This window comes from Littorina saxatilis, linkage group LG9, assembly GCF_037325665.1.
Source record: "Littorina saxatilis isolate snail1 linkage group LG9, US_GU_Lsax_2.0, whole genome shotgun sequence".
Lineage (NCBI taxonomy): Eukaryota > Metazoa > Mollusca > Gastropoda > Littorinimorpha > Littorinidae > Littorina > Littorina saxatilis.
In genome coordinates, this window is record NC_090253.1 from 58,297,503 (window position 1) to 58,325,452 (window position 27,950).

At 41.2% G+C, this 27,950-nt stretch overlaps 2 protein-coding genes across 2 annotated transcripts; one reads left to right on the top strand and one right to left on the bottom strand.

The window, feature by feature from the left end:
- Positions 1–1,707: 1,707 nt before the first annotated feature.
- On the bottom strand, positions 1,708–11,201 carry LOC138976603 (mediator of RNA polymerase II transcription subunit 21-like). Its single transcript, XM_070349464.1, has 4 exons — positions 11,104–11,201; positions 7,537–7,654; positions 3,872–3,972; positions 1,708–2,779 (listed from the first exon to the last, which is right to left on the bottom strand). The coding sequence occupies exons 1-4, from the start codon at positions 11,191–11,193 to the stop codon at positions 2,609–2,611; spliced, it is 480 nt and encodes a 159-aa protein (XP_070205565.1). The 5' UTR covers positions 11,194–11,201; the 3' UTR covers positions 1,708–2,608.
- A 1,423-nt stretch (positions 11,202–12,624) lies between these two features.
- Positions 12,625–21,216, top strand: LOC138976605 (large ribosomal subunit protein P2-like). The gene is made up of 4 exons (XM_070349466.1): positions 12,625–12,726; positions 16,753–16,931; positions 17,310–17,393; positions 21,103–21,216. The coding sequence occupies exons 2-4, from the start codon at positions 16,754–16,756 to the stop codon at positions 21,171–21,173; spliced, it is 333 nt and encodes a 110-aa protein (XP_070205567.1). The 5' UTR covers positions 12,625–12,726; position 16,753; the 3' UTR covers positions 21,174–21,216.
- Positions 21,217–27,950: the final 6,734 nt, after the last annotated feature.

A 27,950-nucleotide genomic window follows, 5' to 3' on the forward strand; every position in this document is an offset into this window, starting at 1 on the left:
GTATGCGGTGTGTGTGTCAGTGTGTATGCGGTGTGTGTGTCAGTGTGTGTGTGTGTGTGTGTGTGTGTACGTACGCGCGCGCGTTTACTATACTAAAGAGAAGAGAACATAGAAGAATTGTGAAGTTGTTTTATTTAGTAATCTCGCTTGTAGTTTCATTGTCCCGACTTTGATGCACTTTCCCTTGACGGCCATGCGAGGACCCGCCGACTGACATTGCTTCCGCGCGGCCTTGATTTTAATGCTCGGAATCTGGACATATGGACTTCGTCAATAGCTGAAGTGGCGCCGATCGACCGCGTAAGCTGCGGCTTACAGTCCCCGTTACTCAATGTCAGCAAAGGTCACTGTGGATGTGTGGCATGCGCGAAGATCCTATTAATTTTCACAGACCAACACTATCACTGAATTGACTAGGACATTGGTTTTAGTCGTTCAGCCGTTTACAGAGGAATACACACACACCAAACAATAGATAAACAATCCCCCAATGGCACTGCCACTGTTCTTCCCATGAAAACAGTTCGGCTCACCATCTAGTTTGTTTGTTTGCTTAGGCCAACAAAAAAAATAGTCTGTTTACGGTAACCCGACCGACCCTATTTTTTCGCGCGACCCTAGACTTTTTTGGGGCATTTGGGAAGAAAAAAAAAAGAAAAAAAAAATCCCGACCTACCGACCCTATTTTTTGGGCCTATGTTACCGTAAACAGACCTATTTTTTTTTTTGGGCCTTAACGCCCAGCCGACCACGAAGGGCCATATCAGGGCGGTGCTGCTTTGACATCCGAGTATAACGTGTGCCACACACAAGACAGAAGTCGCAGCACAGGCTCCATGTCTCACCCAGTCACATTATTCTGACACCGGACCAACCAGTCCTAGCACTAACCCCATAATGCCAGACGCCAGGCGGAGCAGCCACTAGATTGCCAATTTTAAAGTCTTAGGTATGACCCGGCCGGGGTTCGAACCCACGATCACGGGGCGGACGCCTTACCACTAGGCCAACCGTGCCGGTCACCATCTAGGATCTGGCCAGGTTTTACATAGGATAAGAACTCCTTTCCACTTGGATACATACCAACAATTTTCATCCTAGGCTGCTTCTCGTGGAGAGGGAGTTTTGAAATAACTTCAAATATTGCCAACAGTGTCCGTGAAGAAATTAATTCATAAAAAGTTCACACTCTGCAGAGAAAAACAACCAAGACTTAATTTCAGGTATGTGTTCACGTGGAGGGATGGTCTTTGCCAGTGTCCAAATGAAGGGATGATTTTAACCCATGTAAAATCCTGCCCCGATTAAAGATCCCGAGTCGTGACAACCAGGTGACAGTATACGTAAAGTAGCGGGACATATGTCGCGAAAACAGATAAAAAAAAAGTCAAGTATCAAAGTACCTCAAATGATGGATATAACCACCAAAAAGGCAAACGCAGAAGCTACTCATCATAATGTGAATCCTGACATCATACAGTAACAGGAATTCATAAGGTTTTGGAAGTCAGAAAAAGACTACATCAGGACTTACTTTTTCACCGAGGTCCTTTCGCACTCAAGACTCCATGTTTACGTCTCAGGTATTATCGTTGAATGTATTTATTGTAAGGTTTCATGAAAATACCACGAGATAAAGTAGTAAGCACTTGAAAAGCACTTCCTTCACAACATTTAAAACTGAGGCAAAATCGTAACTCGTGGCAGTTTGTTTTTTAAGTTTTATTACTAATACATCTTTAAAAAGACATAGACATGTACAAATTCAAGAAAGCATTCCCATCAGCACATGCTCTTCCACATTCAAGTTTCATTACATTACACATATATTAATAACATTATAGTATACTTTCATACGTCTTGACTTTCACTGATTCAGCACTGTATATATATCTCCTTCACATGGACACATACGCACACAAGTATACACGTACATGCAAACACACACACACACTCTCTCACACAAAAATTCAGTTCCCTTTGTTTCAATTTCATTTTCAATTTCATAACTTTTCAATTTCATAACTTTATTGTCCCATCACTGGGAAATTCGAGTTGCTTCCTCCCGGTGGAAAGCTAGCAGCAACTGAGTCATGCTACCCAGGTGTATGCATGTTTAGGTGTAATCAGCCACCTGCACTTATCGCAGAATGACCAAGGTCCTTTCGTGCCACAGTGGTGAAACGAGTGTTCGACATGGATACTATCTCTGAGTTTGCACATGAAGTTGACCCGTGTCCATTGCGGCCCGGATTGAAACCTGTGCAAGTCTAGTGCGTTACCAGCTGAGCTACTGGGATTCCTGAGCAATGTCCTGCCCAATTTACTCAACCGCATTAGGAATAGTGTCCAACAAATCTCTCACCCATCCCACACTTACTCTTACATACTGAAAATGGGTTTTACAGGATGACAGACACAGAGCTCTCCAAGGCCTGTGAAATGTATTTGCTTGGTCAGATGAACATACTGCAGCCACTACCACTGCCACATCCTTATACCCAGCATCTTTTCTTTTAAAAATATTCTACATCTTCTTCTGAATCTTGTACAACTCCCTCACACAGCCAGCCCCCCCCCCCCCCCCCCCCCCTCCCCCGAAATTAAACTATGTGTCCGCCATGGAGCTCTCCAGTTCCTGACTCTTGAGCTGAGCCTGAGCAATGTCCTGCAGGGCTTGCTGGATGTTCTGCAGTAACTCCTCTCCTCTTTTGACCACGTCCTCCAGCGTGCTGGCCGACTCCTGGTTCTCTGCCTCCAGTCTCTGCAGGCTGGCCAGCTACAGAGTCACACAAACCAATCATTTAAACCATCGCCAAAGAGTTACAATTTATTGTAAAGTTTTATAAAGATCTGTCTGAAGTCTTGGAATTGCTCTACACACACACGTACACACAAGCAGGCACACACACAGTGACACACACACGATAGTTGTCCTGGAATTGCTACACACACACAGTGACACACACACGATAGTTGTCCTGGAATTGCTACACACACACAGTGACACACACACGATAGTTGTCCTGGAATTGCTACACACACACACAGTGACACACACACGATAGTTGTCCTGGAATTGCTACACACACACAGTGACACACACACGATAGTTGTCCTGGAATTGCTACACACACACAGTGACACACACACGATAGTTGTCCTGGAATTGCTACACACACACAGTGACACACACACGATAGTTGTCCTGGAATTGCTACACACACACAGTGACACACACACGATAGTTGTCCTGGAATTGCTACACACACACAGTGACACACACACGATAGTTGTCCTGGAATTACTACACACACACACGATAGTTGTCCTGGAATTGCTACACACACACAGTGACACACACGATAGTTGTCCTGGAATTGCTACACACACACCACACACACACGATAGTTGTCCTGGAATTGCTACACACACACAGTGACACACACACGATAGTTGTCCTGGAATTGCTACACAAACACCACACACACACGATAGTTGTCCTGGAATTGCTACACACACACAGTGACACACACACGATAGTTGTCCTGGAATTGCTATACACACACCACACACACACCGCCACCCTCGTCTCCATTCCAAGTGTATGTTAAAACATTTAATCAAAACTTGACTAATATAAAAAGGGAAAAATTGCCTGGGGATAACATTCGAAAGAATTTGTATACATGTGTAGTTTCACAGTACTTTTCTCAGATTTTCTCTACACACACACACACAGATACACCACCACCCTCGTCTTGATTCCCAGTCTATGTTAAAGCATTTAGTCAAAATGACTAAATGTAAAAAAAAAAAAAAGAGTACAAACTACAATGTACAATTAAATTCAATAATATATATATATTACCTGTAATTCTTGGGAAGATTCTTCACTGGGAAGGGAGTCGATGAGAACATCAATGTCCTTGGCCGTCCTTGCGATCAGTTTAGAAAACAGTGCTGCGTAATCTGCAAAAGCCAGAGAAACTGTACTCACTTATAATTTTCAGACTACAAAGCACTTTTACTAATAAGCAGAAAAAAGTCCTTGTTACTGATTACCCGACCAACTCTAGTTTTTCCTCCCGACCCTAGAACTGTTTTTGACTCTTCAAAAAATAGTTTTATTAAAAAAAGACAAGATTTGATTTTGCCGACTTTGCAAGGATAGTTTCTCTTCTCCGACATCCAGGGAACACAGTTTGTACGATTTCTGGCCAATTAAAAGCCACATCTATCTGCATAAATGAAAAACAAACAACAATCAACAACAAACTAGGAGACAAAAAAATGAACTGACCGTATTTTTGTTTATTGCCTTATCATCGTAAACAACCATACTTTGGTGGGGCTTTTTTTTTTTTACCCAGGTGCTTGGGGCTTTTTACTGGCCAGAGCTCATGAGAGCTGTATTCTCTAGATGTTGGATAAGAGTAGCTATCCTTGTTAAGTCTACAAAATCTAATGTTGTCATTTTAAATAAATTTTTTGTTTGTTTGAGGGAACAAAAATAGTAATGGGGTCAGGAGAAAAAAAGGGTCGCGTGAACCGAAATGAATACATTTAGTCAATCTGTCAAACTCACAGAATGATACTGAACAAACCGCATATCACGAAAACAATGCTTTGCCGATTAACTGCGACCCAGGCTGAAAGCGCTGACATATGCACGTTGAAAACGTGATCTCTTTAAGTGACAAGCCAGTATAGCGCAGTAGCATACAGCGTGTCACAGACAAGCACGCTTATCTTTATTCTTCTTATTTTTCTGAGCTTGTTTTGAATCCAAACACAACATAGCTATATGTTTTTGGAAAATATAAACAATAAGATGATATAATTTTTAAATCAATAAATAAAATGGCCAAACTCACTAATTAATTAATAAGCTTCTAAGTTAAAATGCAATCCTATTGTCTGAGATTTGTGAAAGATTGTTTGACCAAAATGTCAATACATTTTCACTAAAAGCCAGATAAGACATCATATTTAACAAACAAAAAAAAACAAGAAAAAAAAATGTCTGGGGATATCATCTGCATGAACTCTCATGTAAAGTTTCATGAAGATCGTTCCAGTAGTTTTCTCGGAATCGCTCTACACACACGCTCACACAAACACCACCTCCCTCGTCTCGACTCCCAGTCTATGTTAAAAACAATCAGTCAAAACTTGACTTAAATGTAAAAAAGTTTTTCGGTGAACTGGAAACTAATTTTGTTCTAGGCCTCGTCATGCTCATAGGGCACAACCACTCATTTTTGGCTCACGTAAGTGTAGCCTATGCGATCGTAACTTTGTCTGTCTGTGCGTGCGTGCGTGCGTGCGTCTGTGCGTGTGTATGTCTGTGGTAGAAACTCTAACATTTGAAGACGTCACATTACATTGACGTCACATTGAAGTACTGACAGTCTCGGTCATTATTATTTTGAGCGCGCCGAGACTAGTTGGCAGTCGTGTCCTTGTAAGTAGGCTACATGCAGACAGACAGATCTAGATCTAGTGTCTCGCTTTCTTGCACAGTTTCACCTATGCTCTTTCTGTGTGTGTGTGTGTGTGTGTGTGTGTGTGTGTGTGTGTGTGTGTGTGTGTGTGTGTGTGTGTGTGTGTGTGTGTGTGTGTGTGTGTGTGTGTGTGTGTGTGTGTGTGATTGAGTTTGTGTTACTGTTTGTCGATTTCTTACGTGAGCCTTGATGGCTTCGCCTCTTGTTGAAATAAAAATCATTTGTCCACAAACAAGGCACCATCAAGTAATGAAGTATAGGGTGAACTACACTTTTTATGTCATGAGCATAACATTTAACAGCTGTGACACCGATATCAGAAGGTTGTATGATAAGGACCAGCATATGCATATTGGACACAGAAAACCAATAGTCACAACTGAGACGCAACAGTAGGCATTTCTACTCTAGGGATCCATCCTGTAAGGCAAAAATAAAACAAGTCGCGTAAGGCGAAATAACAACATTTAGTCAAGCTGTCGAACTCACAGAAAGAAACTGAACGCACTGCTTTTTTCACCAAGACCACATACTCGTAGTTTCGTCAGTCCACCGCTCGTGGCAAAGGCAGTGAAATCGACAAGCCATGCAGAATAGTGCAGTAGTGGTCGCGCTGAGCAGGATAACACGCTTTTCTGTATGTCTATTTTCTTTAGCTTACTGAGTTTGTTTTTAATCCAAACATATCATATCTATATGTTTTTGGAATCAGGGACCGACAAGGAATAAGAAGAAATTGTTTTTAAATCGATTTCGGAAAAATAATTTTAATCATAATTTTCATATTTTTAATTTTCAGAGCTTGTTTGTAATCAGAATATAACATATGTATATGTTTTTGGAATCAGAAAATGGTGCAGAATAAGATGAATTTGTTTTTGGATCGTTTAATAAAAAAATAATTTTAATACAAGTTTCCAATTTTTAATGACCAAACTCATTTATTAGTTTTTAAGCCACCAAGCTGAAATGCAATACCAAAGTCCGACCTTCGTGGAAGATTGCTTTGCCAAAATTTCAATAAATTTCATTGAAAAATGAGGGTGTGACAGTGCCGCCTCAACTTTTACAAAAAGCCGGATATGACGTCATCAAAGGTATTTATCAAAAAAATGAAAAAAACCGTCCGGGGATATCATTCCCAGAAACTTTCATGTCAAATTTCGGTCCAGTAGTTTCGTCTGAATCGCTCTACACACACACACACGCACAGACACACAAACACCACGACCCTCGTCTCGATTCCCCCTCCATGTTAAAACATTTAGTGGGCGGGGATGTAGCTCAGTCGGTAGCGCGCTGGATTTGTATCCAGTTGGCCGCTGTCAGCGTGAGTTCGTCCCCACGTTCGGCGAGAGATTTATTTCTAAGAGTCAACTTTGTGTGCAGACTCTCCTCGGTGTCCGAACACCCCCGTGTGTACACGCAAGCACAAGACCAAGTGCGCACGAAAAAATCCTGTAATCCATGTCAGAGTTCGGTGGCTTATAGAAACACGAAAATACCCAGCATGCTTCCTCCGAAAACGGCGTATGGCTGCCTAAATGGCGGGGTAAAAAACGGTCATACGCGTAAAATTCCACTCGTGCAAAAAACACAAGTGTACATGAGAGTTTCAGCCCACGAACGCAGAAGAAGAAGAAGAAAACATTTAGTCAAAACTTGACTAAATGTAAAAAGAGATGGTTGAGGGTAACGTGACCCCCCCCCAAAAAAAAGGATCGGTAGATAGCCTATTTTCTTCTTTAATTTTTCCTGTTTTAGTCGAGTTTGAAGGAGGTTACTTCCCTTAGCCTCGGTATGGTTCGCAAAATGTACCAACAGTTTTTTTGTTTTTTTTAGAAATGAAAAACAAGTTTTAGGGTCGGCTGGAAAAAATAGGGTCAGTCGGGTCACCCGAAACCAACATTTTTTGTTTGTTGGCATTATTATTATGTACTAGTTTTAATATTGCCAGAGATTTTCACACTAAAGATAAAAGTACCAATAAAGTACCATTGTAGCAAAAATGAGAGTTAACTAGTTTTACCTTCATTAGGTTCTGGGACAGGTGGAGCCTTGCCAGCGGGCCGCTCAAAGCCTGGGAACTGACTGGACGTGGCAAACTGCTGCAGTACTCCCGCACTGTTGCAGAAGTTTTCTGCTTGCTGAAATCACATTGAAAGCATATGTGAAAACTAAATTCCCATAAGCATCCCCCCCAAAAAATGTTGGTTCAGGGTAACGTGACCAAAAACAACTGGGTCGGTAGGTAGGCTTTTTGTGTGTTTTAAATTAATTTTTTTTTTTAGTTGACCTCATAATAATATGAAAACATCACAATAAGCGCTTCTGGGGTGATAACGCAAGACAACTCGTGTGATCTTGCCGCGAGGTGGTGCCAGTTACCAGCCGAAAGAAAGAAGGGGCATAACCTCTCCAGAACCGACCATTGTCTGTTTACCGTATAAAATGCACGACTTACACTCGAACTGTTACCAAACCGATATTGCTATTTGGTACCAATGCAAGTTTTTTTCCCTTTCTCGTGTGGTCTTGCCGCGAGGTGGCGCCAGTTACCAGCCGAAAGAAAGAATGGGCATAACCTCACCAGAACTGCACATTCATACACATATTTTTTGTCTTAAGCTACATGTGTGATGTCGAGTTCAAAGGAGGTTACTTCCCTTAGTCTCCGAATGGTTCGCAAAATGTTTTTTTGTTTTGAGAAATGAAAAAAAAGTGTTAGTGTCGGCGGAAAAAAATAGGGTCGGTTGGGTTACCCTAGACAAACACATTTGGGGAGGGGGGGTTTACAAAAAGAAAACGGAAAAAATCTCATTCAGTTCATTCAAGGGAAACTATTGATCCTACTTTCTGGCCAATTTGATGAATCTGAAGACACACATGCACTGTTACATAAAGTTGTAAGTGATAAAGTGTTTGTCATTACTTGACCCAAACCCAGTCTATCTTGATGTAGCACAAACACACGATCATACAAGCCACCAACCATCATTACCTTCAGTTTGTGCGGTGATTCATATGCCTGTTTGACCTTCTCTACAAATAGACGGGGGGTATCCTGGACTAAAAATAGAATACAGGATTGTGGGACAGCTGTTCAAAGACAGTTACGCACTAAATTCAATACACGACTCAAAACTTTTGGAATGAATTAAAATGAATAAAATACAAGAATAACGAGTTCAGAATTTAAAAACACGAAGTTGAACAAATGAAGAAAAAAAGTTAACAGTATTCTTGACAGTTACGCGACTCGAAACCGTGACCGCTGGGTCAGTGGGCACACAGTTCCCAGGGGTGAAAATAGAAAGTTGAACTTCAAACATGCATCGCACATGAGTTCTCGAGCATGTGTTGACTTGTAGGTTTCCGAGTTTCTTCATTCATATATATATATATGTGTATTGTACGTTCTGTCGATCTCACTGTTCGAGGTAAGTTAAGTTGATAACTGACCCTATGTATGCTCCCGTTCACTTCGTAAACGTTTGGAAAGCAATCTCAAGTAGCATTAATTTCAAGTGTGACAGACATTATGCTGTAGGCTGGCTCCGAAATGCATTGACCAATTGCCGAAAGGCGCTGTCGTCATTGCATGAAAGGATTTCGCTACCCAGAACTCCCCATAGATTTTGAGACTTTGAAGATTTAGTTCGGGACGACGAAGGTCTATGGCCGGTTTATTATATTTCTTTCTTTATTTGGTGTTTCACGTAGTTTTCAACCACGAAGATTATATCGCGACGGGGAAAAAGGGGAGATGGGATAGAGCCACTTGTCAATTGTTTCTTGTTCACAAAAGCACTAATCAAAAATTTGCTCCAGGGGCTTGCAACGTAGTACAATATATATATATTACCTTACTGGGAGAATGCAAGTTTCCAGTACAAAGGACTTAACATTTCTTACATACTGCTTGACTAAAATCTTTACAAAAATTGACTCATATTCTAAACAAGAAACACTTAACAAGGGTAAAAGGAGAAACAGAATCCGTTAGTCACCTCTTACGACATGCTGGGGAGCATCGGGTAAATTCTTCCCCCTAACCCGCGGGGGGAGGTTTATTATATAAAGGGAAGCAAGCGGTTAAAAACGAGCGTCAACAGAGCCAATAAAGGAGGATACCAACTTGTAGATAATAATAATATACCTGTGGATGTAGTCAATCAGTGATTCACTCAAATGTCAATGCCGCTTTTACCCTTTACCAAGAAAGCTTTTAATTTTATGTCTGAAGGGCACGCCACATGGAATTTTGAATCTCAAAGAGACGGGGAGGGAGGGAGAGAGAGAGAGACGACACAGCGTGCCATGCTGACGTCAAGACAGCAGCGGACCAAGAAAACCTCCAAACAGACCTCGACAGACTGGCGTCCTGGGAACAGAAGTGGAAGATGGCATTCCATCCTGCCAAATGCACCACCGTACACATGACCCGACGCCGTACCACCCTACCATACGAGTACCAGCTTCACGGCCAGAAACTCCAGGAGGAGACCCAGGCCAAGTACCTCGGCGTCACCCTGACCAAAGACCTGAAGTGGAACACCCACATCGCCAACATCACCACCAAGGCGAACAGAGCACTTGGCTTTGCTAGACGCAACATCAAGCTCAGCAACAAGAAGGTCAAGGCGGCTGCATACAAGGCACTAGTACGACCCATCCTAGAGTATGCCAGCCCAGTATGGGACCCACACACCGCTGAAGACAGTGCCTCTCTCGAAAAGGTCCAAAGAAGAGCAGCCAGATGGGTGTCGCATCGCTTCCGCCAGACCCCCAGCATCAACAACATGCTCAAAGACCTTGAGTGGCCTACGCTTGAGAGCAGACGGAGGCGAGCGAGACTAACAACCTTCTACAAAGTCCACCACGACCTTGTCGCAGTGAAGAGTAACCACGCACCAAAGCCAAGCCCACCCAAGTGCACGACTAGGCAGATCCACGCTCTATCCTACGAAATCTCCCACTCTAGGACAGCCTACAGGCAGAAAACATTCTTCCCGCGCACCATTCCAGAGTGGAACCGCCTGCCTGTAGAAACTGCCACAGCGCCATCCCTGGCATCCTTTCAGGCCAGGCTGGCAACTCTCCACTGACCCATCATCCCCCCCCCCTACCCCCAACATCCCCCCCCCCCCTGAACTTCACCCCTGACCAAGCAATAGACCGGAACCACCATCACCATGCTGATGTTGGCTACCTATCACTAAGAAGAAGAAGGAGAGGGGGAGGAAGAGAGACAGAGAGAGAGAGAGAGAGAGAGAGAGAGAGAGAGAGAGAGAGAGAGAGAGAGAGAGAGAGAGAGAGAGAGAGAGCGAGACACCCAGAGAGAAAGAAACAGACTTACACTTACAGAGAGAGTCACAGAGACACAAACTGACAAAGAGAGAGAGAGAGAGAGAGAGAGAGAGAGAGAGAGAGAGAGAGAGAGAGAGAGAGAGAGAGAGAGAGAGAGAGGGTACTAACTAAAACAAAGAGTGATCTGTGTTTTTAAATATGTGTGAGAAGAAATAACAGACTATTTTCTTTCTGCTGTGCTGATCTACATCTGACACCAAAATGCAGAAAACAGTGTAACATTTACTTGATTGACCGCATCCTGCAGCTGCGTCAGTCTGTCGGCCATTGTTGCGCCCAATTTTTGACTACAAACCGAAATTGGCTGAAAACTCATGGTGTATGCATAAAAAAGGGTTACCAAATGTGTCCTGAACGAAAACACAACAACAATAACCCTACTGGAAAGACACCTTAGGTCATTTTACCTTGAAAAATAATCTCCAATGTACACTATCAAAAATCATCCTGAATATCTGTTTGTATAACTTATATAAAAACAAATATTAAAAAAACCCACAGAAATCTTGATAGCAACTCTAATTCTTGAAACATCTAACATGAATAATCTGTTCAATTGAGGAAAGTAAAGTCACATGTTCTCCAGATATTAATTAATATGCATGCATGGTAGTGAGTGATTACATAAATTTCATAAGTTAGTTTCTTTGAGACTCTAGAAACTGATGTTTAGAATTTTAATGGATTTTTATTAAGTGTGCATAACCTTGCATACCTTGTTGCTGCTGCTGATTAAGACGGCAGCAGTAGTATTTGTACATCATGTATACATAGGGGCAGCAGCATTGCAACAGCAACAGCAACAGAAACAGCAGCAGCAACAGTAGCAGCAGCAGCTGAAGCAGATGTAGGAGATGTTGCAGCAGCAGCAGCAGCAGCAGCAGCAGCAGCAATGATCTAATAAAAAGGATCTGATACAAAGATTCCATCTTTATTGCAGAAAAGATGACAACTCATTCTAGATAAATTGAATAAACCATAATAACAATAGTGTGGCAAACATGTGGTTTTATGTGACGATATTATTACTTTACCAGCATTCCACTTTTTTCTCTCGGCCAGTTATTCAACACATGTTACGCTATTTACTCAGTGGTCAAGTACGTGTTAATCCATTTCTTTGACTTATTTCAATTAAATCTTAAATCTTACAAAAATGTAACTGAACTCTGCAATTTATGCCAGTCTCTCACAGAGCACGAGATTGAGAGTGGTCTTTTTTCACCAGATAAAGCAACTGGCAGCAGAAAACCGCCTCCAGGCAATGCACACTAATTTTGCATTGGATTAGACAACTGCGTTATAAGCTATAAGTATAATTCAGTGGAAATAACTATAACTTAGTGGAAAAAATAACCCTTCTGCAGCAGAGCTATTTCGTTGCGTTTTGTGTACAAAGATACTTTTGCCAAACTTTGTCTTGCGAAATGTGCAGCTGCGTTTATTTATTATCCTGACAAAATAGTACACTATTATTTAGAAAAAGGTTCCTTTTGCATATTCATATATTCTTCATCTTGAAACAAAAAGGAATCATATCCTACTAAAACTAGGTGGTAAATGTGGTTAGACTTTTGGACTGCTGCACTTTTAACTATTTGCTGTACGCCAGTTTTGTCCCCACAAAAAACCCCACTATAATGACCTTAGAACATTATGTTAATTTGAATGCTGAATGAACCAAAGAAAGGCATGCTTATCGTAAAATAAACTCAAAAATATATCTCAATTGAAGTGTCCGTTTTAGGTTTACCGGACCACCTCACGCGACGCACCTTGCACTTCCTTTCCACGATTGAACTATTGCTTTACAAGCGTGACTACGTTTCGTGTCTTCATTCGACTTAAAGTTTGTATATTATCTATTAATTGTATTGATTGAAATTTCCGTGTCTTTGTTTTTGAAACAATATACTAGGCTACTGTCATGTCAAAGTAGGCCATATTTCAAGGTTTAAACTCGAAAGTGTGATTATCTTCTGCTTCGATATTTCCCACGTGGTGCGTTGGGCCATTGCGCCAGTGCCAGGACATCGGAGAAATTATCGGAACGATAGAGTAAAATATGTGTGATTGTTATAAAGTGTCATACATTATGGATAATATAGAGAGCTCTACACTCTGGAATATTTTGATTACGGGTTTGGGAGTTCAACTTGTATCTCACATTGACATTCACAATCGCTGAATCAGACTCGGATAATCATAATGAGACGGAAGAGATGCCAATGCTGGTGCAAGTGTGTAGTATTGTGCAGTTGGCTACAGACCTTTTCGACAACTAAGGAGCTCTCGCGAGATGTCCGAACCACATTATCTTTGTATGCTTAGACCGGACTGACCGTCTAGCACTTTAGCCAAAATGAGCAAAATAGTTCAATGGTTGTACCAGGTTGAAGGCTTTTATTGTTTAAAAAAAAAAAAGAAAGTCTATTACTAGTATTAGGCAAATAAAAACAAGTCGCGTAAGGCGAAAATACAATATTTAGTCAAGTAGCTGTCGAACTCACAGAATGAAACTGAATGCAATGCCATTTTTCAGCAAGACCGTATACTCGTAGCATCGTCAGTCCACCGCTCATGGCAAAGGCAGTGAAATTGACAAGAAGAGCGGGGTAGTAGTTGCGCTAAGAAGGATAGCACGCTTTTCTGTACCTCTCTTTGTTTTAACTTTCTGAGCGTGTTTTTAATCCAAACATATCATATCTATATGTTTTTGGAATCAGGAACCGACAAGGAATAAGATGAAAGTGTTTTTAAAGGCAGAGTAAGCCTCCCGTAAACCATCACAGATACGGTCAGGCTTTTACACACAGTACAAACACCCTTTCATTTAAACACTCACCAATTGAGAACATCCTAGGTGCCCTCCGTAAAGAGCGAACAATTTTCAAAGAATTTATTTTTGCGTGGTTTATCTTACCCCTGAGACATCGTGAACCCGTGTGATCCAGTTTTCCCTTTTCACAATGCAGTCGTCATAGTTAGTCATTTGAATGCGACTCGACGTGAGCTTATCTACAATAGCACGTTTTTTTATGCACGAAACAACGGCTGTGGTTCACAAGAACTCTAGCGATGGCTTTTGACTGTTGAGAGGAACGGCGATTTGCACTGATAAACCGTCGTCTGCTACGACCCTTGCGTGACCCTGCTTCCGGGCTTTTCTTTTTTTAAACTTTCACAACTTCGAATTGTTCTGATCTTGTCTTGATGAAAAACGAATTCTTTTATGATTAAAGAATGTTTGTGTAACAAGCTGTCAATTTATTATTTAGATTTTAAAAGTTAGGTCTAGCGCAAAAACGAGGCGCCATTGTTCTTCAGGGCCAAGTCCACGAAAATAAATTCTTGGAAAATGTCTCACGCTCGACAGAAAGCAGCCAGGATGGTCCCGTTCGGTGAGCGTTCAAATGGAAGTATGCTTGTACTGTATTTAGACGCTCGGGGAGCTCTGTGATGGTTTACGGGAGGCTTACTGTGCCTTTAAATTGATTTGGACAATTTAATTTTGATAATAATTTTTATATATTTAATTTTCAGAGCTTGTTTTTAATCCAAATATAACATATTTATATGTTTTTGGAATCAGAAAATGATGGAGAATAAGAATAAAGATGAACGTAAATTTGGATCGTTTTATAAAATTTTTTTTTTTTTTTACAATTTTGCGATTTTTAATGACCAAAGTCATTAATTAATTTTTAAGCCACCAAGCTGAAATGCAATACCGAAGTCCGGGCTTCGTCGAATATTACTTGACCAAAATTTCAACCAATTTGGTTGAAAAATGAGGGCGTGACAGTGCCGCCTCAACTTTCACGAAAAGCCGGATATGACGTCATCAAAGACATTTATCAAAAAAATGAAAAAAACGTTCGGGGATTTCATACCCAGGAACTCTCATGTCAAATTTCATAAAGATCGGTCCAGTAGTTTAGCCTGAATCGCTCCACACACACACACACAGACACACGCACATACACCACGACCCTTGTTTCGATTCCCCCTCGATGTTAAAATATTTAGTCAAAACTTGACTAAATATAAAAAGGCAAAAGCTATACGCACTTGAGTCAGAGTGTATACTGGATCGATGAATCTGTATACACTCCAACAATAAAAAGCTCTGTTACAAATCTGTAGCCAATGACATTGAAAGGCCTCCTAACAAGTCGTTAGGAAGTAACCAAGGAAAATTCAGTCTGACGTATGAACTTCCGCTATCTCTTTTTCGGAGTGTCGAGGGTTTGCAAATGATGGACATTTAGTGATTCACATAGTATACAACCGTTTCTAGGTCGATACACACTCCAAGTGAGTTCCAAGCTCCGACAATAAACTGCCGTGAAGCATCAGTTTTGTGTGTGTGTTTGTTTTTGTCTGTGTTTGTTCCCAGCGTACTTTGATACCGTGAATCGAAAGTGAAGCGTACCTTTGCAAAATGGCGTTGAATGACGCTCCGAGTGTTGATACGGTTCAGTGTCTGGTCTTTTAAGTACACCCCGAAAGCCTAATCTACGTTACAGCAAAGGCCGTGCATCATCAGATTGTTTTCGTTTCTTTGTGCTCTTATAAACTGCTGTGCGTTACTATTGCAAAGTGGTGTTGAATGGCAAATCCGGAAGTTAAAGCCGGAGTGTATACAAGCTTCTGACCCCTGTATACACTCCGAGTGGATATAGCCAGTGCGATAAAAAAAGAAAAAGTTGGTTTAGGGTAACATGACCAAAATATATAGGGTCGGTAGGTAGGCTAAAAAAAAATTGTTTTTACCTAGCTGGTGCTCGAAGTCGAAGCCGCCATTACAACTGTCACATGTGATGTTGAGTTCTGAAGAAGTTACTTCCCTTAGGTTTGGTATGGTTCGCAAAATGTGCCAAAAGGGTTTTTTTGTGGAGAAATTATGAGAGAAAAAAGTTTTACGGTTGGCGGGTTACACTATACCGACATGTTTGAATTTGTTGGCCTTATTTTGTCAGTGCCAATTAACTTCTTGAGACATTACTGTAACGAGTGTAAGAAGGATTCAAAGCATGAAGATAATACCATACTGATTTCTATCTAGAACTGGGCTCTCCTTTGATGAAGCCATCGATGGTTGTCAGCTAAACTAAAAGAAGTGAAGCCTTAATCATTCACTTAAAGGTCCTTGTCTACATTTTTATACCGAAATCACCATTTGACCATTAAAATGCAGAGTATTATCTACAAATATCATTATCAACAATACACCCCCTTTCGATCGGGAAAGACGAAGCCAGTGTAGCCGTTTGAAAATTCATTGTAGTATTCCAGCGTAGTACTCAAAGTAGGATATCCTTATTTGGAAAATGCCAAGCGCAAAACTCCTCTCAAATTTCGTGCAATTAAAAAAAAAGCGTGGACAGCGCTCCAGTGTCAAACTGTTGCTGCACTTGTTTGGGCGTAGCTATAACAGTATAAGCATGGTGACATGAATTTGATTGGTCAGTATTTTTAGGCAAAGCACATGTTCTCAGCAAACAGAAAACAAAATATTGGAAGCGTGAGTCACGCTACCCAAAAATAAAATCTTTTTTTTCTATAACTTTTTTCCCCATGGTTCATTCATCATCTGACATAACTTTTTAGCGAAATCAAACCATAAGATTATTGAAAAAAAGCAAAAATGTAGATGACCACCTTTAAAGGACAGAATATACCCGCACAGTTTCAGCGGCAAAGACGACGCACTGCATATTATTGATGCTGCGATAGGGATTATGACGAGTACTTGGCCTGTTTTCCTTTCACACAACGTGTAGCGGGCTGGGGTAATCTGCAGTGCGTCGTCTGTCCTGCTGAAGTTACATAGGTGAACGCAAGGCCTTACCTGTACTTTTCACATTTTCAGAATGCGTTATGTTGCCGCTTACATGCTTGCCGCCCTTGGCACAAAGGGAGATGCGTCACCCACTGCAGCTGATGTGGAAAAAATCCTTAGCAGCGTCGGCATTGAAGCTGAGGCTGATAAAGTGAAGAAAATCGTCTCTGAGCTCAAGGGAAAAAAACTCGAAGAGCTGATTGAAGCAGGTGAGTTTCCTCTACTCTTTCAGGCAGGAGAACACACATGTCCACACACCTTTCAGCTTTGTTTTTTGCTGGGAGGGATGTTCTGTACTCGTCGCCATGAATGAATTGACAGGCTTTATGAATTTATAGGACATTTTGCGTGGCCAGCATTTTGGTCTGCTAGCGACTGTTCTTTGTCTTTTTTCAGTTCCCATGCCTGATGTAGGTCACATTATTGTTACTTTGCTGCGGTTTACTATGTTAACTGAAAACAAAATACTAGGTTTGCCAAGGAAGTTAGGAAAGAGCTTTGACAAGTTCAGAATGTGTCAGTTTGCATGCGTTCACTTTCTCAGGCTTAACAAAAATCACGACTATTGTTGAATAACAATGTTGCAGGCACCAAGAAGTTGGCGTCGGTACCGTCTGGCGGTGCTGCACCAGCTGCTGCACCTGCTGCTGCTGCTGCTGCTCCTGCTGAAGGTGAGTTGAACTTTGGATTGTACAGTTGTTGTAGATAAACCTTAATGCTTTTTGTGCAGAGCTTAACAAACACTAAATCTGGGGGATTATGCTGTATTTTGGATGACTGCGGTTTTGTGGAAACATCCTGTTAATGCAAAACCACTCAATTTGTTTTTGAATAGAACCTTGTATAATCTTGATGAGGCTGAGCTGTGCTGAACATAATACAGTTCCTGTCGGACAACTCGCAAACTAGTTTTAAGCGGCGAGTTTCGCCAGACTTAGCCTTTCGGGATTGTCCGGTTGACCTCGTTGTTTTGACTTAGCCTTTCGGGATTGTCCGGTTGACCTCGTTGTTTTCCGGCGAAGGGAAGGCAAGAGCCACAGAGATGTATACGTCTACAATTTAACTCAGTGGCTAGAGCTAACCAATCAGTACGCGCGATAAGAAAAGTCTGGCGCGAGTCGTTGGCTTGTCACAGTGCTCAACTGGGTTTTGGAATCTGGCATGAGTCGCTGGGGCTGTTCACATGGCAGACTTTTCCCCGATTTGACTCGGGAGCGATTTTCAAACGACTAAAGTTGGTTGCATGTCTGTCATGTGAACAGCACTTGATTGCTATCATGAAGATGACATAACACCTTTCAGTTCTTGTGATCTTGCAGCTTTTTGACTCACATGCGAAGCAAAAGTGAGTCTATGTACTCACCCGAGTCGTCCGTCCGGCCGGCCGTCCGGAAAACTTTAACGTTGAATATTTCTTGGACACTATTCAGTCTATCAGTACCAAATTTGGCAAGATGGTGTATGATAAGGCCCCCAAAAAACATACATAGCATCTTGACCTTGCTTCAAGGTCAAGGTCGCAGGGGCCATAAATGTTGTCTAAAAAACAGCTATTTTTCACATTTTTCCCATTTTCTCTGAAGTTTTTGAGATTCAATACCTCACCTATATATGATATATAGGGCAAAGTAAGCGCCATCTTTTGATACCAGTTTGGTTTACCTTGCTTCAAGGTCAAGGTCACAGGAGCTCTTCAAAGTTGGATTGTATACATATTTTGAAGTGACCTTGACCCTGAACTATGGAAGATAACTGTTTCAAACTTAAAAATTATGTGGGGCACATGTTATGCTTTCATCATGAGACACATTTGGTCCCATATGATCAAGGTCACTTTGACCCTTATGAAATGTGACCAAAATAAGGTAGTGAACCACTAAAAGGGACCATATCTCATGGTAGAAAGAGCCAATAAGCACCATTGTACTTCCTATGTCTTGAATTAACAGCTTTGTGTTGGATGACCTTGACCTTGGGTCAAGGTCACATGTATTTTGGTAGGAAAAATGTGTAAAGCAGAAGGTCAAGCATGTGAGTCGTATGGGCTTTGCCCTTCTTGTTTTCTCTTTCGATTCACTTGAGCAGTCGGGAAAGTATTTGTACCGGTTATGAGGAGTGTTAGGCCGGCTGGTCAGTAGTTGACAAACAAACTGTTAATGTTGAAGTGTTTTTGTTTGCTTTTTAAGCTAGGCCTCAGAAATTGTACACACTGGTTGGGTTTGATGACCTCCGGACATGATGCAAATGTGGTTGACCCTTTTTGAAATTTCAATTTGATCGGAAAATTAGGGTGTGAACTGTGATAGTGCCGCCTCAACTTTCACAGAAAGCCGGATATGAGGTCATCAGATATTTATAAAAAAGAAGAAGAAAAAAAGAGATACATCTGGGGATATTGCCCAGAAACTCTTGTGACGTTTCATGAAGATCGGTTGGGTAGTTTTCTCGGAATAGCTCTACACAATCATTCCCTTGTCGCGATTCCAATTTTACACAATGTTGAGGTTTCTTCACTACACATCATAACCAAAGTCTGGTTGGTAAGTCATGGTAAGGTCATGTTCAGGTGAAAAGGTCAAAAATTAACATTTCTTGGATGTTTGTCAAGCTAAAGCATGAGCTTTCAAACTTCACGCATTCTGATGGTTTGATGAACTCCAGACAAGTCAGATCGACCCTCCTTCTGGTCACACTGGGGTCAAGTTCAGTTCAAAAAGTTGGAATTTATCATCTTTTTGAATGTTTGAGTTAATCATGTTATACGATACCGATACATGCACAGCCTAGCGGTGAGGCCAAAAAAAATAATAGGTGTGGTTACGGTAACATAGCAAAAAAAAAATAGGGTAGGTAGGTAGGCAATCACTTTTTTTTTTTTAAACTTTTTTTTTCTAATGTGTACAAATTAAACCTACTTGACAGGGAAATAAGTGTGCGACACGGGCGCTTTCGCTTTCATTGCGTTTTTTGCACTCGTTTTTTTTTGTTTTTTTTGTTTTTTTGACAAATGTAATAAAAAGTTATAGGATCGGCCCCTAAAATTAGGGTAGGTCGGGTTACCGTAACCACACCTATTTTTTTTTTAGGCCTGACCTAACCAGTAATTGTCTCCTGGTACTGCTAATGTACAGAATTCACCGAGACAATTTTCGTTCGCAATATTCTTTGTCAGTTTCTGGGAGACATGCAGGCGAGTCGCAGAAGGTTTATATGTCGCCATAATTCACATTAATATGACGTCTCGAATTTATTTTGTTTTTAAGTCAGAGGTTTTCCTTTGGAAGAGATGGTCAAGAAGAGAAGCCTCGATTTATTTTAATTGCTGTCCATCTTTAAAGCAGTAGATAATTTAATTCATATTACCTTTGACAGAGGTTGCTTTTCTTGTTTTACTCAGGCCACAAAATAAAAATAAATGTTGGTTTAGGGTAACGTGACCAAGAAAGATAGGGTCGATAGGTCGGTTTTTTTATTTTTATTTATTAAAAAAAAAATGTTGGTTGATTTTAAAGGTTACTTCCCTCAGTCCTGTATGGTTCGTAAAATGTGCCAAAAGTTTGTGTCTTTTGAAATGAAAAAAAAAAGTTTTAGCGTCGGCGGGAAAAAATAGGGCAGGTCGGCGGGTTACTCTAAACCAACATATTTTTATTTGACCTTAGCAAAGTGGTGGAACCTTCATACAGTCTTGCAAGTGACAGACCGTTACTCTTTCAAAAGGATGTATGGCTCATTTTCCAAACTGTAATCCTTAGATTTATTTCTTGGGTCAGTACATTTTTGCACACAAGTGGTACAAAAGACGTGAATAGATGATTCCTTCAAAGCTGACCAATATGGAGAGTGCATTGGTCACTCGTGCTGTTTTGTTGCATATCGTAACTGGTTATCATTATCAACTGCTGTTTTGTGTGTGATTGCTTGCCTCTCTGTGACCCCCTCGCGGGTTAGGGGGAGTCCCATATTGGTTGGGACGAGAAATAATTTACCCGATGCTACCCAGCATGTCGTAAGAGGCGACTAACGGTTCTGTTTCTTCTTTTACCCTTGTTAAGTGTTTCTTGTATAGAATATAGTCGATGTTTGTAAAGATTTTAGTCAAGCAGTATGTAAGAAATGTTAAGTCCTTTGTACTGAAAACTTGCATTCTCCCAGTAAAGTCATATATTGTACGTTGCAAGCCCCTGGAGCAATTTTTTGATTGGTGCTTTTGTGAACAAGGAACAAGAAACAATTAACAAGTGGCTCTATCCCATCTTTCCCCTATCCCATCTCCCCCCTTTCCCCGTCGCAATATAACCTTGAATGGTTGAAAACGACGTTAAACACCAAAGAAAGAAAGCCTCTCTGTGCTCACTATCTTTGTGCTTTCTTGTGTTACAGCCAAGAAGGAAGAGAAGAAGGCCGAGACGGAGTCGGAGGATGATGACATGGGCTTCGGTCTGTTTGACTAAAAACTTTCGCCACTTTGTACTGCAAAATAAACGTCAGCTGTAGTGTAAAGTGTGATATGTCTTGGGATGGTATGCATGTCTGATTGCGTGTGGGAGTTTCTGTTTGATTGCGTGTGGAAGTTTTTTTGATTGTGTGTGGAAGTTTTTGTTTGATTGCGTGTGGAAGTTTTTGTTTGATTGCGTGTGGAAGTTTTTGTTTGATTGCGTGTGGAAGTTGTTTTGATTGCGTGTGGAAGTTTTCGTTTGATTGTGTGTGGAAGTTTTTTTGATTGTGTGTGGAAGTTTCTGTGTTGGATTGTGTGTGGAAGTTTCTATGATATTGTGTGTGGAAGTTTCTGTTTCATTGCATGTGGAAGTTTCTGTTTGAGTGTGTGTGGAAGTTTCTGTTTGTGTGTGGAAGTTTCTGTTTGAGTGTGTGTGGAAGTTTCTGTGCTTGATTGTGTGTGGAAGTTTCTATGTTTGATTACGTGTGGAAGTTTCTATGTTTGATTACGTGTGGAAGTTTCTATGTTTGATTACGTGTGGAAGTTTGTTTGATTGCGTGTGGAAGTTTCTGTGTGGGATTATTTTGTTGTAGAAAAGCTATCGTGGCTTTCTTGGAGGTAGGCTGTCGACAAAGTTGAATTTTAACTTGGAGTTATTGGAAGTAATGTTTGTAAATGGTAGAGAACAATTAATGGCAATTCAATAACCACAACTTTTCAAAACATTGACGCTCAAGTATACGAAAACCACACCTTGCAATGAAACGCATTATTGGTAGAGGCTTCTCCATATTGCTAGACGAGTCAAAATGGTTTGCTTTCGCTCGTTGAAACCAGCTTTTTTTTTTATCCTCGACATAAATGTTTTTAAACCCAAAACGACAAAACATGGTGGAATCTTGGATCAAAAGGGAGGTAAGAGGTTGACAGTTTATATATGGGTTATTCTTCAGAGCTGGGCACCATTTTGTACCCCCTGCGGGTTAATGGGAAGAATTTACCCGAAGCTCCCCAGCATGTCGTAAGAGGCGACAAACGGATTCTGTTTCTCCTTTTGTATAGAATATAGTCAATGTTTGTAAAGATTTTAGTCAAGCAGTATGTAAGAAATGTTAAGTTCTTTGTACTGGAAACTTGCATTCTCCCAGTAAGGTAATATATTGTACTACATTGCAAGCCCCTGGAGCAAATTTTTGATTAGTGATTTTGTGAACAAGAAACAATTGACAAGTGGCTCTATCCCATCACCCCCCCCTTCCCTCCGTCGCGATATAACCTTGAATGGTTGAAAACGACGTTAAACACCAAATAAATAAAGAAAGACGTTGAACACCAAAGAAAGAAAGAAAGCACCATTTTGTGATGAGCACTTTCAGTCCTTTAAATGATTATAATGTACATAATTAAATAGCAATATACATGTATTTACTTTTGTCATCGGTAGACATCGTTAGATAATGATACAGCCATTCAAAGAAAAATGGTGTGTGGTCACTCTCGTACAGTCCATAGATGTGTATTGATATCTGTACAGTCCAATACACAATACACAGGATCCCATCTGAACTTTAATTTCTGCAACTTCAATCAATCAATGAGTCTTATATCGCGCATATTCCGTGGGTACAGTTCTAGGCGCTCTGCAGTGATGCCGTGTGAGATGAAATTTTATACGGCCAGTAGATTGCAGCCATTTCGGCGCATATTTACCTTTCACGGCCTATTATTCCAAGTCACTTCTGGCGTCAATACAAGCGTTTCGGGCGACTAATGAACTCTTCCACACTCTTTGTAATCATTCTAATTGGTAAACCGGCACGGTTGGCCTAGTGGTAAGGCATCCGCCCCGTGATCGGGAGGTCGTGGGTTCGAACCCCGGCTGGGTCATACCTAAGACTTTAAAATTGGCAATCTAGTGGCTGCTCCACCTGGTGTCTGGCATTATGGGGTTAGTGCTAGGACTGGTTGGTCCGGTGTCAGAATAATGTGACTGGGTGAGACATGAAGCCTGTGCTGCGACTTCTGTCTTGTGTGTGGCGCACGTTATATGTCAAAGCAGCACCGCCCTGATATGGCCCTTCGTGGTCGGCTGGGCGTTAAGCAAACAAACAAAATTGTAATTGGTAGTTATATAAGAATAAGAATACTTTATTATCTCATAGAGAAATTCAGGGGTGGTACATAACAATAATACAAACAAGACATTGATTTTACATAAAAATATAGCACTATATAACAGGGCAGGTTATAGAAACACCTCCCTCATACCTCTCTGGACATTCCTTGCATTGTTCTTACGCATTCAGACATGAACACATCCATGTCTCACTTACACATCGCACACATGGACATTCGTATACGCTCAACTTACCCATTCACACATGGACATTCGACCACGCTCCACTTATTTAGCATAATGATATAACATCATTTCTAAACATATTGTTCAAAGATAAGACCAGTGCACATTTAAAGAAAGCAGAAAAAATGGCCCTGTATGAACAATCGACATTGATGGATCGCATCAGTCTCGGCTGGTACTGTTCAAGTTGTCGGCGTTTGACAATTTGGCTCGAGAATTTATTGGGATTTTTTTCCCCACGGTGACGAGTGAAAACAGTGGCAGGTTAAGGGAGGTAACTGTATTTTCCTGTCAATTGTCCAACCCTTTTTTCCCCAGTATAAACGATTTTGGATCGTTTGAAATCAAGCGTATATTTTTGAAAAGTTGCTTATCAGGGTAAGTATTAAAAATTCAAACAGAGAGCGAACTAAAAGTAAAAGCACGCAAACACATTCAGAATTTGTGAAATAAATGGTCTGCGCCCAATGTCTCACAAATTACCTTCCTAAATTCATAGCCTTGTCTAATAGTTCATAGCTCATTGTCAAAGACATCCCCTGGTCCTCCCGATTGATTGGACTTTCAGTATAGCTAATTTGTTTTGATCCCACCCATACAAGGGACAAAATTCTATACACACAATGGATGGCAATAATCTGGTTGTTTCCCTTAGACCGAGTTGCACCATATCTGACTCGGTGAAGAAGGGGAAGGGGATATACCTCTCGGCTCGGTGATGAGCCAACATTTGAAAAAAACCAAAACACTCCAGGTAACACACACACCGTCACGCGCACAACCGCGTAGGATCTTCGTCACCTTGCCTTATTCTTAGAACAAAAAACACGGAGAAAAAAGACAACTCCACACCATCCAACCAAAAGAATTGTGCAAAATTCGGCTCTGCTACTTTTTCATGAATCTGAAAAACAAACCTCGGTGAATGATTGGCAAAAATATGAATCGTGCACGCCCACAGTTTTCAGCATGAATCAAACGAAGCAAGGTGACGCAAATCCCTGAATTAACAACGCTAAGCTGAGTTCAACCAAGCTGAAAGGGTCTATTGGAGTGCAGTGAATTCCCACTTCATCATCGGCTCAAAATTTTACAAGGAGAGCACCCTGAATCCCTGAATTTACAACGCTAAAGCCGTTCAACATAGCTGAAAGTGTCTATTGGAGTGAATTCGTACTTCATCATCGGCTCAAAGCTTTTACAATTACAATGACTGTACTGTTTGATGTTAAATGGAGCTGACCAGGTCTCGCGGTTGTCAGCGAACGCAAACCAGTTTGTCGACACCTGTTCAGCCACAGTAAAAATCCAGGGGAAAATCCGCTGCCACCATGACAGCTCAACAAATGTTTACGTCTATGCCGGTTCGCCACCGGACCGTCCCGTTGTCACGAACTCAGTGAAAACTCTGCCTGAACAATCCTTCTCAGTCATTGCGGTCAATGCGCATGCGCTAACATGGGGAGATTAACCAGGTCATCGTGAACAACCTAACCCTAACCCTAATCCTAATCCTAACCCTAACCCATGGTTCGTTCGGTCAAAGTGTTGCATTTTTTAAGTCCAAGATTGGCGCATGCGCATTGACCGCAATGAGAAGGATTGTTCAGCAGAGGTTTCAGTTCGTGACACCGTTCCATATCCCGAAAAACTCAACATTCACCAGCAGTTTTGAAGCTACTGTACCAAGAAAAATAACAATCACAACTTTAGCTCAAAGCAGACGATACATGTCGGGTTCGAGAGAGACAGTTTTCATGTAGACAGTATGCATATAAACCTAGCCTGAGACAGTATGTCCGCCCTAAAGCTTGCCCAAAGACAGTATGCCTATAATAAAGCTTGGCTTGAAGACAGTATGCGCTTGGCACAAAGTCAGTATGCATATAAAGCTTGGCCTGAAGACAGTATGCCTATAATGCTTGGCCTGAAGACAGTATGCCTGTAAAGCTTGGCGCAAAGTCAGTATGCCTATAAAACTTGGTCTGAAAACAGTATGCCTATAAAGCTGGCGCAAAGTCAGTATGCCTATAAAGCTTGGCCTGAAGACAATATGCCTATAAAGCTTGGTGCAAAGTCAGTATGCCTATAAAACTGGCGCAAAGTCAGTAGTGTCTATAAAGCTTGGCCTGAAGACAGTATGCCTATAAAGCTTGGCGCAAAGTCAGTATGCCTATAAAGCTTGCGGCCTGAATACAATATGCCTATAAAGCTTGGCCGCCAGAAGACCCTCTGCCTATAAAGCTTGGCGCTAAGTCAGTATGCCTATAAAGCTTGGCCTGAAGACAGTATGCCTATAAAGCTTGCCCGAAGACAGTATGCCTATAAAGCTTGGCCTGAAGATAGTATGCCTATCAACTAATGCTTGGCCTGAAGACAGTATTCCTATAGAGCTCAGCCCAAAGACGGTATATGTCTAGCGGGGGGGGGGGGGGGGGGGGGGGGGGGGGATAGCTCAGGTGGTAGAGCACGGACGAAAAGTCGCTGGTTCGAATCCGGGCCAGGACGGACACGGGTCAACTTTATGTGCAGACGGGCCCAGACTGGAGACGCACGGTGTCCATCTCCTATGACCTCGGCCATTCTGCCGTAAGTGCAGATGGCTAATACCACCCAATCACGCATACACTTGTGTATCTCATCTAAAGTCGGGTTAAAATCCGCGAACATGCCCCTAATGGCTTTGCCGTGAGGGCGTAAAACTTGAATTTCTCTCAGTATATGCCTATAAAGCTTGCCCAAAGACAGTATATGCCTATAAAGCTTGCCCAAAGACAGTATATGCCTATAAAGCTTGCCCAAAGACAGTATATGTCTATAAAGCTTGCCCAAAGGCAGTACGTATATGCCTATAAAGCTTGCCTAAAGGCGGTTTTCATAAAAAAAGCTTTCCCAAAGACGGTATACCTACAAGGAACTTAGTCGATAAATAACGACAGGGGGCCGACAAATGGTTTAAATGTGAAATGTGGGTATATGGGTGTGGGTCTGAAACAAACAAACCATGTTAACCACCCCCCCCCCCCCCCCCCTCGGGCCGCAGGCCTTCGATGTAGTGATTGAAAAAAAAGGATGTTCTGAAATGGTCCAATTTTCATTTGGTCTGATTCTCAAATGGTACCGGTATACTTCGCCCCCCGCCTAGGATTTTAAATTTTTTTTAAATTTAAAAAAATGTTAAACATTAAAAAATTGGTTAGATTAAAACAAAACATGAAAACGTTCATAATAAATAATAATAATAAACAAGAATTTAAAAAAAAAAAAAAAGATTATCCGCCCATGCTGGGAATCGAACCCGACCACTTTCGCCGTAGTCAGTGAATTTAGTGCTATTATACCTAACCGCTACTGGCAGACATGGGTCGATCGATCGACCGGATATGCTTCGGCGTGTTGTTTCGGCGTGTGATAATAATAGCTATTTTGTCTCAATTTTTAAGTTTTAAATGCTATGATTCGGCAAAGCAGAATGAAATAATACTAGTCATAATTTTTTTTCGGCAACTTTTAAAACGTGCAAACATTATTGTAGACCCCTTTCTTTCTTCATTTATTTGGTGCGTTTTCAACCACGAAGGTTATTATCGCGACGGTGTAGACCCCTTGACCTTGTGCATAAAAATAGATTCTTCCCCATTCTTCCAAACAAAGCTTTGTCAGTTGTTGAGGACTTGCAAGGTTTTGACGGCAACAATAATTATTGTAGTTCTCTAAGACTTTATTTCTGTTTGGTTTGTAATATGTTGGGAAGACATATTTATCAATTGATCAACAAAATAAAACATAATAAAAAACGACACAACATTGTGAAAATCATTATTGGCCAACGTTGAACGTTTACGAAGGCCTCAATCTTCACGCGCAAAATCCGTGCTTGATTTTGGTATTTTGAATTACATAACATTAAACCTTTGTTGGGCTTCATGGTCATGGCAACAGCCACAATAATATTATATGATGTATAAATAGAGAATACTACATGGCTTGCTGTGTCGTACCAGATTTACACGAGTTGTTTTTTTTAAATATTGAACTGCGAGCGAAAGCGAGCTGTTCACTATTTGAAAAAGCAACGAGTGTAAATCTGGTACGGAACAGCAAGCCATGTAGTATTCTGTTTATCCTACATACTGTACTTACGTGTATTTTACTGAAAATGTCCTGCATTCGAGGCAGCTAAATTGAAGACGCTTGTTTTAGAACCTCGATCTCTTCTAAAGCCTCGTGCAATCTATTACGTCAAAGCAAAGAAACGTCACTCTGAAAGTGTGGCGTGACGTGTTAGTTCTAAAGATTCATCGAGGGTAATTAGCGAGCGCAATTTGTGTTTCTATAATGACGTTTGTCTCGGTGACTTTGGCATCATAAGCAGTGGAAAAACAGGTCCCTGCCAGACTTGCTTGACATGACCTCATTTACATGATATAC